Source organism: Oncorhynchus kisutch, unplaced genomic scaffold (assembly GCF_002021735.2).
Source record: "Oncorhynchus kisutch isolate 150728-3 unplaced genomic scaffold, Okis_V2 scaffold860, whole genome shotgun sequence".
Classification (NCBI taxonomy): domain Eukaryota; kingdom Metazoa; phylum Chordata; class Actinopteri; order Salmoniformes; family Salmonidae; genus Oncorhynchus; species Oncorhynchus kisutch.
Window position 1 is genome coordinate 85,860 of NW_022262805.1, and position 13,609 is coordinate 99,468.

Below are 13,609 nucleotides of genomic sequence, written 5' to 3' on the forward strand. Positions count from 1 at the left end.
GTCCAAATTTTTATCAGTTTTTCCGAGTAAGTATGAATTCTTGTGTAAATTTATAATTTGCTGACGAGTCGAAATAACAGTGTATGTGAACATATGTAGTAACGAACCGGCGACGGCCGGTGTGATTTAAATCATTGATGAGATATCAGTAAGGGGATAGCTAATTACTATTCATTAACTCTGGCGCCGAGGGGACAAATTGTAATTTTGGGACCCGTGACCCGGTCAGCACAGTCTGCTAGCTTTCAATGATGAGTGATCACTGTTTTGTCTTTGATAGTTCCGATAGGGGTCGGGAATAGAGATCAGTAGGGGATAGCTAATTACTATTCTTCAAATCTGGCGCCGAGGGGATAAATTGTAATTTTATCCCGTGACCCGGTACGGCTCAGTCTGATAGAGATTCACCGATAGGGGTCGGACATGTGTAATAATTCTGATAGGGGTCAGCTCGATAGGGATCAGGAATAGAGATCAGTAGGGGATAGCTAATTACTATTCTTCAAATCTGGCGCCGAGGGTATAAATTGTAATTTTATCCCGTGACCCGGTACGGCTCAGTCTGATAGAAATTCACTGATAAGGATCGGCTTTCAGGGGTCAGAGATATAACGTGTTGTTTTGTCTTGTTTTGTCTATTTGTAACTGTTTATGTTATGTTCAAATGCAATGTGGTTGTAATTGTTTCCATTAAGATTGTTGGTGGTTAGATAGAGGGAGAGAGATAGAATTATAATAAGGGATATTGGCTAAATCCGAAACTTCTATATTGTATGTACCTATGTTAATAGGTACATGTATAAATGTATAATCAGGAACGAAATGACTGATGTATAATTGAAATAATAACTGAATATAATATTTAAATATTGAGACTAAATAGTCCAATAGATCCTTGGTTGTGCGCTCCACAAATGCTATACAGCCCATGCGTTTTTTCTCAACCTGAATATACGAAGGAGAAGCTCTGAGATAAGGCAGAGTACGAGCAATAGTGTCTCTTCGAATACATCGTGGGTATTAATCAACGTCGGGCGAAGTATATGCTAACTATATTCAGATAGAAGGAGAGAATTTCGATTAAAACTACGATTAAATTCCGATTGAATTAAATTAAATTACGTTTAAAGCAAATTCACAATGGCGAACCCCAATACTCCAAAGCTGAGGTTTAATGAGTTCCTAGAACAAAAAATTGAATATAGATCAGGGGGACAGGAACAATGGAAGCCTATAAAGAAAGTATGGGAGGGATTGAAGTTAAAATGGATACAAGCAGGTTATCTAGGGGGGGGGCCGCCAACAGGGGCCCAGCTGAAAACGATGGAATGTGAGTTGAGAGGGACGTTACAGGAGGCCAGAGACAAGGAAGTAGAAAATAACAAAAGTCACGTATTTAAGAAAAAAGGGACTAAAAAGAGAGAAAGGGCAGAAGTGGAACTGAAGATAGGAACTTGGGCCATCGAAGAGGCGCTAAGAGCACAACTGAATAAAAAAACGGAAATGATGGGGGTGGCCACTCCCTCACAAGGGGAAGATGAGCAGACGGACCACCACCAGGAGATGGCGCCAAATCCATTTCCCTCTGCCCCGCCAACACATGTGCCCTCAACGACCCAACCCCTTTACCCAGTCCTCTCAAATTTGCCTCCACCTTATACTGATAAGGGGAAAAGGGCCGGGCACGCGTCAACACAGGCCCCTGTGTTCCTTGTAAATGAAGGAGTACTCCAAGGGGATACGTTGATCACAGGGGGCCACCTGGAGTGTGAAGAATTAAAGCCTGGCCCACAGGGTTGCTCCACACCAGGGGGTGCACAAAAGTGCACACCAGGGCCATCTGACATGCATGCCCCTCGAACTATGCGAGAACAGCTCCGCCCCAGTGGCCACACGAGGAATCCATTCATAGATGGAGCAGGGGGCAACGGGAGCCGCTTGAAGTCAGAGGGGAGAGGAACCCCCACCTTCTGCACATCCAGTGTGTACAGAGAACATAGAGGGGAACCAAGGAGCGATATTAGTAAGGAGTATTTCACAAGTGGCCGCCGACAAGAAGAAAATGTAATGTCTTTCAGCGAACCGGAAGAACAGGAAGGAGATGATATGGAACCACAAGAGGAGACAGAGGAGGACGTTCCCCTCACGGCTGCAGGTGTATGGGAGGCAGAAAGCCAACTGAAACTCATGGAAGAAGTCGCAGAAGAATCGGGTGAAATAATCCTGATACAAGGAGTTTTTAAGGGAAAATCAACCCCCGTTGAAACGGCAGTAAGACGGTCGAGGCGCATCATAGCCAGACAAAGGAGAGGAGGAGAAGAAGAAGCCCAAAGACAACATGGGCCGTATCAAATGCCACTCAGGATGGACGAAACAACCCACCGAGAGGAATACGTTGCCTGGAAGATGCACGATTTAACGGCCCTGATGGAACAGCTCCCGAGCTTACATGGGGGTGCCTCAGCCTGGCTGCTTCAGCTTCAGTCCCTAACTTCCGGGGTCCGGCTTGCCTTGGGGGACATGAAGGCCTTATTGGCTAGGTCAACCGACTACACGACCATGAATGCCCTAATAAACACAGCAGGACTGGGAAAATTGGGGTCAGCAACAGAACCTGAGAAATACAGAGTATCACTGTGGAATGAGCTCAGAAGGGCATATCCCACCGAAAAAAATTATGCAACCCTTACCTCTTTTGCCATGGAAGACGGGGAGCAGGCAGCTCAATACCTAGATAGGGCCAAGACCACCTGGAGGTCAGTCCACATTGAACCCCATGACCAGAGCGGAACCACTCTCAGCATGTGGAAGGAGATGGTGGTGAATGGGACACCCATAGAAGTGAAAACGAAGCTTAGGGCCACAGTGGGGCTGATGGCCTTGCCCACTGCCCAATTCAACTCCCATGTCCACCATCACATCTCTCAATACAACAAAGACAAAGGCACGGCTGATTCACAAGTTCAGTCGCTGCAACTCCAACTGCTCAAATTACAATTGAATGAGGCCCAAAAGACTGCAAAGCCAAAAAAGCAAATGGTGGCGGAGGAACCCACTGATATAGCCAAGATTGTGACTCAGACCATTAACCAGATGTTGGTGGCCGCTCCAGCACCACCGACCCCCGCACAGGCACCGGTCGTATACGCCGCCCCTCCAAATCCAGGAGCCAACTACGGATATGAGGGTTACACCCAGCCTGGATTTTCTAACCAATCTGGACCGACATGGGGGGGACCGCCGCAAGCTAGAAGAAATTGCTACAATTGCTACCAAGAAGGGCATTATGCAAGGATCTGCCCTGCTCCCCTCTCACAGCAGCGCCAGTCATACTTGGCCTACAGAGGGAGGAGAGGTGGACAACGGGGAAGAGGGGCCCCAAGGTACCCAGCCCCTGCCCAGGGATATCCACGAGCCCGTGCCCAGGGATATCCACCAGCCCCTGCCCAGGGATATCCACCAGCCCCTACCCAGGGATATCAACCAGCATACAACCCAGCGCCCCCTACCGGTCCCACCTTCCAGGGGATGTCCGAGGGATACCCCCCATGGGAATGAGGCTGCCCACCACCACCAGTTGGGTTAGATGGCCAACAATTCTCTGTCCACACGGAACCCACTATTACATGTGTAGTACAAGGGGTCACCCACAGGTTCCTTGTGGACACTGGATGTACATATTCCGCCATCAATTCTCATCAACCCCTCTCTTCAGACAAGGTAAAGGTGGTGGGGGTTTCAGGAAATCCTGAAGATCAATACAAAACTACTCCACTATTGTTCCAGTGGGGCCCTTCCAGTTTGAAACACCAATTCCTATATTGTCCAAATTGCCCAATCAACCTACTAGGTCGAGACCTACTCTGTAAGTTAGGATGCGCAATCTACCTAACTGAGTCAGGTGTGGAGGTCGCGCTCGATCCACCGCCAAGGGCCCGAATCCTGATGCTCCCAATTCTGCCCGCACCTGCTCTATCCACCACACAGGAGGTTTACTGGCTCAAATGCCTACCATCTGGACCTGGAACTCCTGCCATCCAATTTCAATTCAACCAATGGAGGAAGCTAATATATACCTTCCATCCCTATAAGACACCACAGGCTGAGTTGCACTGCACTCTCAACGTCACTGACGAAGAAGACACGTCGTACACACAAGATTGGGATGAAAACATGATGCATCTTACCCCAAACATACGCTGCCTTACCATCGTGTGCGGCCCTGAGGGGGTGGCAGCCCCAGTCATACTCCCACACCATATTAAACCTTGGTATCAACTGGGACCCGACTCTGCTCCACACGTGACCCTCGCAGTAGGGAATGGACATGAGGCCCGAAGTCTGGGTCAAATGATAAAGAGGGCCTCGAAACTCACTTGGGAAGAGACTAGTGCACCAGGCCTGTTGAAGGCAACCACCGAAGAGATGTGGCGTCTGACTATGGTGGACACTGAAGAACAGTGCCAGCCTGAGCGCCTCACTCTCCCCAGGCATCACGGGAAACCATATTCTGATCACCCTTCCTCTCCTGCTGTCTTGGACTCCATAGACAAGGCAATATGGACAACCACACCATTTGACGTGGGAAAGTTACAGGTCCAACCAGTGTGCATTACCCTAACCAATCCGGGGCAAGTACCAATATTTCGAACCCAATATCGACTGAAGCAAGAACAGACAGAGGGGATAAGACCCACTATCGAAGGCCTACTGGAAGCTGGGTGCATATACAGGACTATATCACACTGGAACACCCCCATACTTCCAGTTCCGAAGGCAGGAGGAGAAACATACCGGATGGTGCAGGATTTCCGGGCTGTAAATGAAGTTACCACACCCATCGATCTCCCTGTTCCAGACCCACACATTATACTGAGCAACCTGTCACCCAAACATCGGTATTTCACCGTAGTGGACTTGGCCAATGCCTTTTTCAGCATCCCATTGGATGAGGCTTCCCAGCCACTTTTTGCCTTTACCTACGAGAATCAGCAATTTACCTATTCCGTACTTCCCCAAGGTTACACTTCTTCCCCGGGAATCTTCAATTATATTCTGAAGACTCACCTGGCAGAACTGAAAATCCCAGAAGGAGTGATACTCATACAATACGTAGACGACCTGTTGCTGGGGGCTCCCACCTCAGACCTTTGTCTAGAAATGACTAAAACCCTGTTGGACTTTCTGGCAGTCAAAGGCTACAAAGTCAAGATGTCAAAAGTCCAATCATGCAGACGAACCGTCCTGTTCCTGGAAGGGAAATCTCAAGCGAGGGGGCCGGACTCTCAAAATCACACCGAGACTCAATCCTACATCATCCCAGGCCCATTACTGTTTCAGGAATGCTCTCTTTCCTGGGGTTGACGGGATACAGCCGTACTCACATCCCAGACTATACTGAAAGAACTGAACCTCTGAGAGAAATTGTTCGAGAAGCTGGCCCAAGAAACCTACAGGCCCCACTTATATGGACTCCTGAAGCTTCAACGGCGTTTGGGCTCCTGAAGACTGACCTGTCTGTGGCTGCTGCTCTCACGGCACCAGACTACGGTAAAACATTTCACCTGGATGTTTCTGAAAAGGAAGGCTTTGCATCCGCCGTCCTTTTTCAGAAACATGAGGGGGAGAGAAGAGTACTCATGTACCACTCTTCAAAACTTGACCACATTGAAACCGGCCAGACCGCCTGTTCCAGATACGTTGCGGCGGTAGCCAAGGCGATTGAGAAGACAGCCCATCTGGTAATGTGCCACAAGATGCAAATACACACCCACCACGGGGTGGCAGCATACCTCATCAGCAAAGAATTTACCTTCAGTGCGGACAGAAAAAACAAAATCCAGAACAAATGCACCCAGTCACACATCACTTTTGTGAACACCGACAAGAACATGGCAGATGCACTCACCGCAGAAGATGGCCTAGCACACTCCTGCCAAGAGAGGGCAGCACAAGAGCTCAAACTGAGACCAGACCTGGAAAATGAACCACTGACATCTCCAGACCTATGGCTGTACACAGACGGATGTTGCTACAAGGGAGACACAGGAAACGTAGCTGCCTATGCGGTCGTACAGCAGCTGCATGACAAAACACATGTCACGTTGGAATCAGGAATTATCCCCCAGCCAGCATCTGCACAACTTGCGGAAATTGTGGCTTTGACTCAAGCTCTAGAGAAAGCCGAAGAAAAAACTGTAAACATTTACACGGACTCGGCATACGCACACGGAGCAGTGCACATAGATGGACCACAATGGGTTAGGCGCAACTTTACCACCACAGGTAACCTACCCATCAAGCACCGAGCCCAAATGGAACGTTTGATGCATGCCGTGTCCTTACCAAAGACAGTGGCCATAATGAAATGCCGAGGCCACCAAAGACTGACCAGCAGAATCAATCAAGGAAATGATGCCGCAGACCTGGCAGCCAAGGCCGCAGGAGGATACAGCCCCCGACAGATGGTGCTCGGGATAGAACCGGCAAGGACTGAATTGACAAGCCAACACATACTAGAACTACAGGAAGAGGCAGGCCCTTACGAACATTCGGTTTGGACACAGAAGGGAGGCTCTAAGGGACCAGATGGAATATGGAGATGCCATGATGGCCGACTGGTGGCTCCGACTAATCTCTGTCCAGAACTGATAAGGGAAGCCCATGGACCCACTCATGAAGGGAAACTCAGAACTTTACAGAAGGTTTCATACATATGGTGGCACCCCCACATGAAGGACATGACAGATTTATTCTGTGACGAATGCAACATATGTGGAAGCCACAATCCAAAGAAGCCCTACCAAACCCCGATGGGGGCCTACCCGGTGCCAAACGCATGTTTCCAAGACATCAGTATAGACTATACAGACATGGGAGAAGACAATGTAAAGAACGGGAAGAGATATTTGCTAGTAATGGTAGATAGATTCTCTAGATGGGTAGAAGCAATTCCAACAGCTAAGGAGGATGGGATAACGGTCATTAAGTGGCTACAGACAGAACTCATACCTAGATATGGGGTCCCTAGACATATCCGAAGCGACAATGGGTCCCACTTCGCAAACAAACACCTGAGACAGGTGGAGGAGAGGTTCGGCATTATACACAAGTTTGGTTCCGTGTATAAGCCACAGGCCCAAGGCCTTGTGGAGCGCTGCAACCAATCTCTTAAGTGTAAGATAGCCAAAGTGTGTGCTGGTACAAAACTGACATGGGTGGAGGCCCTGCCACTGGCGTTGATGGCCATGAGGTCATCACCTGGGGCAGGGACTCATCTCTCACCCCACAAAATAATGACAGGAAGAGTAATGCCAGGTCCACCAAGAGAGGGAGGTCATATGCCCCCTCTTGATGTACACCAGATAGGTATGACTGACTATGTAAGAAAATTGACGGAACTGTCCGCAGCTCTTTCCAAACAGATACACAAAGTCCATGAGGGGGAGCTGACGGGAGATCCGGAGCAACTGAGGGTAAAGGTCGGCGATTGGGTAAGGATCAAGGTCCACAAAAGAAAGTGGGCGGATCCCAGGTGGACTGGACCGTACGAAGTGAAGGAGGTTACTTCACACTCAGTCCAGGTCAAAGGTAAATCGGGCGCACCTTGGCACCACTTGACTCATTGTACACCAGCACCGACTCCTTCTAGAACTCTGACTGAAGTCAGGGTCGATTTGAGCGACCTAAATTTGATTACAACCACAGAACCCTTAGTTGGTGAGGATGTGGGAGCAGCTCCCCAGCACACCAACTAACAGGCTGTCCAGAGATAGGGGCTATCCCTGGACGAGATTGGGGATATCGGGCCCCGTGTTTGTTATTTTTATTGTAGTCACAGGAGTTTCCATGGGGATTCTCCTGTGGGTATTAGAGCATCATACACCTACATCACAAGCAGATATAGGACCCTCTAATGGGTCATCCAACCTGACCACATCCATGGCACATATAGAACTGACCAATCATTTGTGCAAGAGGCATTCCACCACCCCTGACACTGATTGTAAGGCCAACGACATACGGAGCACGACCGTTTGCGTCCCCGCAAACGCAACTAATATCATTAACATCCCTTGGGGGACTTTAGGGTACTCTAGGCTAAAGGGGAGGGAACAGGCGGGGACCAGTGCACTCTGGTTTGCCGGACACGTCTGGTATATGACATTAGGGAAGGTTGGCGATTGGTCTTGGAGGAATTTGGTGGGGGAGACAGGTAATGGGTGGGAAGACTGGACAACAGACGAGGGGGCAGTGAAATGGCGGAAGCGACTGACTTTAACTAAGACAAATACGGGACTGAAACTTACTGTTAGGCCAGGGGGCCAGCCCTTAGGGTGTTATGATTTCATACTGGCCCCAGGGAATTCCGGGGTCAGATATTGGTTGTGGCGAATTTGCGTGACTAATAATCCTAAACCGACTTCGGTTACAGTAAGGAATGACATGACCACACCCGTAAAAGGGTCCCCGTCATCCCCACTGTTTGGCCCGGTGGAGGCAATATCCAGGCTTAAAAGTCCGGATGATGTAATTTTAACAGCCACAGGAGTCTCAGGTTTTTCCAATAATTGGCTATTGTTGACCGAGGAAGCTGCAAATACCACCAGGCAGAATTGTGTGCTGTGCATGGGAGCTCGTCCATTGCTCCGCATTGTCCCAGCAGTAGTGACTCTAGCATGTCTAATCCCTCTTATGACTACAGATAACCCCAGGGATAATTGTACTGCCTGGGATGAGGTCTATCCGGTTACTAAATTCACCACTAGGAACCCAGTGTTTTCCAACCAGGTTGCAAGGGCAAATTTTACTTGTGTCAATATGACGGGAGGAGGAACCGAGGTGGGATGGATCCCTGCGGATTGGTGTCTGGATACAGTTAATATTAAGGGGAGCCTCAGGTCAATATCCAGAGCAGATGTGTGGTGGTGGTGTGGTAGCACGGTCCTGTTTGATAAGTTACCCTCCAACAGTACTGGACGCTGTGCACTTGTTACTCTCTTGTTGCCTGTTTCTATCTACCCTATAGGAGCCGAGGACCTTGTTCTGCGGACCCAGGGAGTGAATCCCGGATATAGGGGACGTTCCAGGAGAGACACCACCCCATCTAGTGGAGACCCCTCCTACATAGACGCTATCGGAGTCCCTAGGGGAGTGCCTGATGAGTATAAGTTAATAGATCAGGTAGCTGCAGGGTTTGAATCATCCATCTGTTGGTGGTGCACAATTAACAAGAATGTTGATCGTATTAACTATATACATTACAACGTCCAAAGACTAGGCAACTGGACTCAGCAGGGTTTTGAAGCAGTACATGGTCAACTGGCTGCAACCAGCCTGATGGCTTTCCAAAATCGTATTGCCATTGATATGTTACTCTCTGAGAAGGGCGGAGTTTGCTCTATGTTTGGTGACCAGTGTTGTACTTTCATCCCTAATAACACAGCCTCGGATGGTAGTTTGACGGTCTCTCTGGAAGGTCTGCGGACGCTTACTGGTAAAATTAAATCTCATTCTGGGATAGATACCTCGATGTGGGACTCCTGGATGAGTGCGTTTGGTAAATATAAAACCCTGGTGTCCTCCATTTTGGTATCCATTTCGGTGTTCGCTGCCATTTTAGCTCTCTGTGGATGCTGTTGCATTCCATGCATCCGTTCCCTTACCACTAGGGTTATCTCTAGAGCCATTGACCCTTCCTCCCCTTCCCAGATGTTTCCTCTGCTGGATAAAGACCTACTTGAATTCGAGGATGAGAGTGCCTATTAGGTTTACATTATATCTGCTGTTGCCTTATGGGGATGTATGTATGTGTTATGCAAGTGGATCATTCCGCCTGACTTGCCTAGTTTAAGTCACATCTCTTTGGAGATGTGAAGAGAGGGAATCACAACTTTTTCCTGCGGGAAAAAGTTGGCTTATGTAGACAAGCATTTTACTTTTATTTTGAGCTGTTGTTCTCCGCTCTGTTAAATGAGGGTTGTAAGTTCCTAGGTGGCTGGTAGCCAACTTAGTACATAGTGGGATTGAATGGAGAACATGATGGTAATACATATATATCTATTTCTGTTTAATACCGTGCCTTATTTCATAGTCCCCTTGGGAGAAGTTTCTCTTTGTGTCTGGATCTAGTTAGGTTGTGTCACGTCTCTGGTGAGACGTGAAGAGAGGGTTTTGTAGAGAAATGCTATTTCTTATGCAGGTGACCAACCTATTGCTAATACAGGGCTACAACTCAAAGTAAAGCCTGTGGGGTCCCCTACAGGATAGCTCCCGCATTACACAAATTGCCAAAACCAGCGCACACACATAATCTCCTTTGTAGCTGAACATTGTGTGCCCGAAGAGGATTCTACGATGACGGACAGACAACTGAGCCAATGGCGGAAGACTACAGACTACACCCCAGCTGAACCAATCCAAAGATCCGATCTTCCAGAATCAACCTACTTTCTGTTCTATATATTAGTTGTGTACTGATTGTAACGGTCTCTTTGTCTGCAGTTCCGTACGAACTAGCGGGGGAGCCGTAATTACGCTGTTCTAGATATCTTCACTCTAAATAAACTGTCGCTTGTCATACAATTTACCACCTTGTCTGAATCGATCCTTGACCGACTCGCCCGTCTACATATCTAATTTCTAACACAATTGACCTTTTCTTTACACTGTTCTAATGAAAGTTCATTTCCATAATATCATCTAGCTTCCATAAACGCCGAACAAGGATTGAACCCATGTGCTTCAGTTTACATAAACAGATGACTTAGCACATCTATTTCCTTGTTTGCCTTCAGTCATGGCCGCTAGCATTTCTTAATGAGCATTGATGAAAAACAAGAGCTGTGCTCGAATACCCACACTAACATACTGTATACTACATACTTAATGAGTATATACTGAATACTATATATTATTAGTTCATTTTAGTATACTGTAAACGAACAGTATGCTTTCAATTGCGCGTTCTAGCTTTTCACCTGTCTACCGGAAGGTGATGCTGTTGCTATGCAACCTCTTGCTAGCTATCTAGCATAACAAATGACTGGTTAGACATTATACGACTTCGGGTGTGTTCTTAAATTCAATCAGGAGTTCCAGAATGCGCTCATGAATTCAGAGCTTTGTCAGATTGTCTGTTTGTAAATTCAGAGCAGAGTAGACAGCCAGAGCGAATTTACGAAAGCACCCGAATGTCCATTGAGAACGCACAATGACTATACCATTTAGCTAAGCTCAGAATGACGGGAATAATCACGTCAAACATTGGGTAGTTAGTTAGATAGCCTATAGTTATTATACTGTCAAGTTTTATCTATAAGTAGCCAACTAACATTAGGTATCTAGCTAACAACATACCGGTACATACTGCTGTACTGATACGCTATGTGGTTCGTAAGACCAGTGTAGCTAACAAATTGTCAGCCAATATAACGTGTAATTTAACTTATTTAAAAAGTAATTACTTTATTACATTGCTCAACATTTTCTTAATATTTGTCATAATTAGTTAAAGCAATGAATTTGTATCCGCTCTCGTTGTACTTCGACTGCATATTTTCCGCCATTTTCAACAAACCTGGAAATTTCCCATTTCCTGAAGAATTGCATTATTGGCCCTAAAGTACGGAAACAGTGTCCTCTTCGTGTATTCCTCATACTTTGGCGAATTTAGTACGACATCCTGGAACATTTGGCATACTAAATATATCCATAGTATTTTTTTATTTCTATTTGATTTCACCTTCATTTAACCAGTTAGGCTAGTTGAGAACAAGCTCTCATTTACAACTGCAACCTGGCCAAGATAAAGTAAAGCAGTTCGACACATACAACAACACAGAGTTACAGATGGAATAAACAAACATACAGTCAATAATACAGTAGAAAAAGTCTATATACAGTGTGTGCAAATAAGGAAAGGATAAGGGAGGTAAGGCAATAAATAGGCCATGGTGGCGAAGCAATTACAATATAGCAATTAAACACTGGAATGGTAGATGTGCAGAAGATGAATGTGCAAGTAGAGATACTGGGGTGCAAAGGAGCAAGATAAATAAATAAATACAGCAAGGGGATGAGGTAGTTGGATGGGCTATTTACAGATGGGCTATGTACAGGTGCAGTGATCTGTGAGCTGTTCTGACAGCTGGTGCTTAAAGCTTAGTGAGGGAGATCTGAGTCTCCAGCTTCAGTGATTTTTGCAGTTTGTTCCAGTCATTTGCAGCAGAGAACTGGAAGTAAAGGCGGCCAAAGGAAAAATTGGCTTTGGGGGTGACCAGTGAGATTCTCCTGTTGGAGCTTGTGCTATGGGTCGGTGCTGCTATGGTGACCAGTGAGATGAGATAAGGCGGGGCTTTACCTAGCAGAGACTTGTAGATGACCTGGAGCCAGTGGGTTTGGCGACGAGTATGAAGCGAGGGCCAGCCAACGAGAGCATATAGGTTGCAGTGGTGGGTAGTAAATGGGGCTTTTGGATTGGAGATGCTTAATGTGAGTCTGGAAGGAGAGTTTACAGTCTAACCAGACACCTAGGTATTTGTAGTCCACATATTCTAAGTCAGAACCGTCCAGAGTAGTGATGCTGGACGGGCGTACAGGTGCGGGCAGCGATCGGTTGAAGAGCATGCATTTAGTTTTACTTGCATTTAAGAGCAGTTGGAGGCCACGGAAGGAGAGTTGTATGGCATTGAAGCTCATCTGGAGGTTAGTTAACACAGTGTCCAAAGAAGGGCCAGAGGTATACAGGTATACTATGATATATTTATACAGGTATACTATGACCAATAAGCATACTAAATACTCAATTCATGTCACAAACAGTACAGTTAGTACGAGTATTCGAACACAGCTAAGGCCAAATGAGGAAGTGCAGTCACCTTTTAATCCTGAATGACAATTGTCTTGCCTCATAGAGATAGATAAATCTTCTTAGGGCTGATCGATATGACAACAGCCAGTGAAAGTGCAGGGCGCCAAATTCAAAAGAACAGAAATCTCATAATTAAAATTCCTCAGACATACAAGTATTTCACACCATTTTAAAAATACACTTCTTGTTAATGCCACCACAGTGCCCGATTTCAAATAGGCTTTACGGCGAAAGCACCACAAACGATTATGTTTGGTCAGAGACAAGTCACAGAAAAACACACTCATTTTTACAGCCAAAGAGAGGAGTCACAAAAATCTGAAATAGAGATAAAATTAATCACTAACCTTTGATGATCTTCATCAGATGACACATAGGACTTCATGTTACACAATACATGTTACACAATATATGTATGTCATATTTATATCAAAAGAATCTCAGTATACTTTGGAGCGTTATGTTCAGTAGTTCCAAAAACATCCGGTGATTTTGCAGAGAGCCACATCAGTTTACAGAAATACTCATAATAAATGTAGATGAAAATAAAATTGTTATGCACAGAATTAAAGATATATTTCTGCTTAATGCAACCGCTGTGTCAGATTTCAAAAAACCTTTACGGACAAAGCAAACCATGCAATAATCTGACTACGGCACTCAGAGCCCAAACAGGCCAAAAAGAGGTCAACAGAAGTCAGAAATAACATTATAAATATTCACTTACCTTAGATGATC

At 46.3% G+C, this 13,609-nt stretch overlaps 1 protein-coding gene across 1 annotated transcript; it reads left to right on the forward strand.

The window, feature by feature from the left end:
• The first annotated feature begins 4,173 nt into the window (after positions 1-4,173).
• On the forward strand, positions 4,174-10,518 carry LOC116362658 (uncharacterized). Its single transcript, XM_031816713.1, is given in 4 exon segments — positions 4,174-5,248; positions 5,251-7,590; positions 9,029-9,183; positions 10,504-10,518. Coding segments are annotated over 4 exon segments (3,585 nt in total).
• The last annotated feature ends 3,091 nt before the right edge of the window (positions 10,519-13,609 follow it).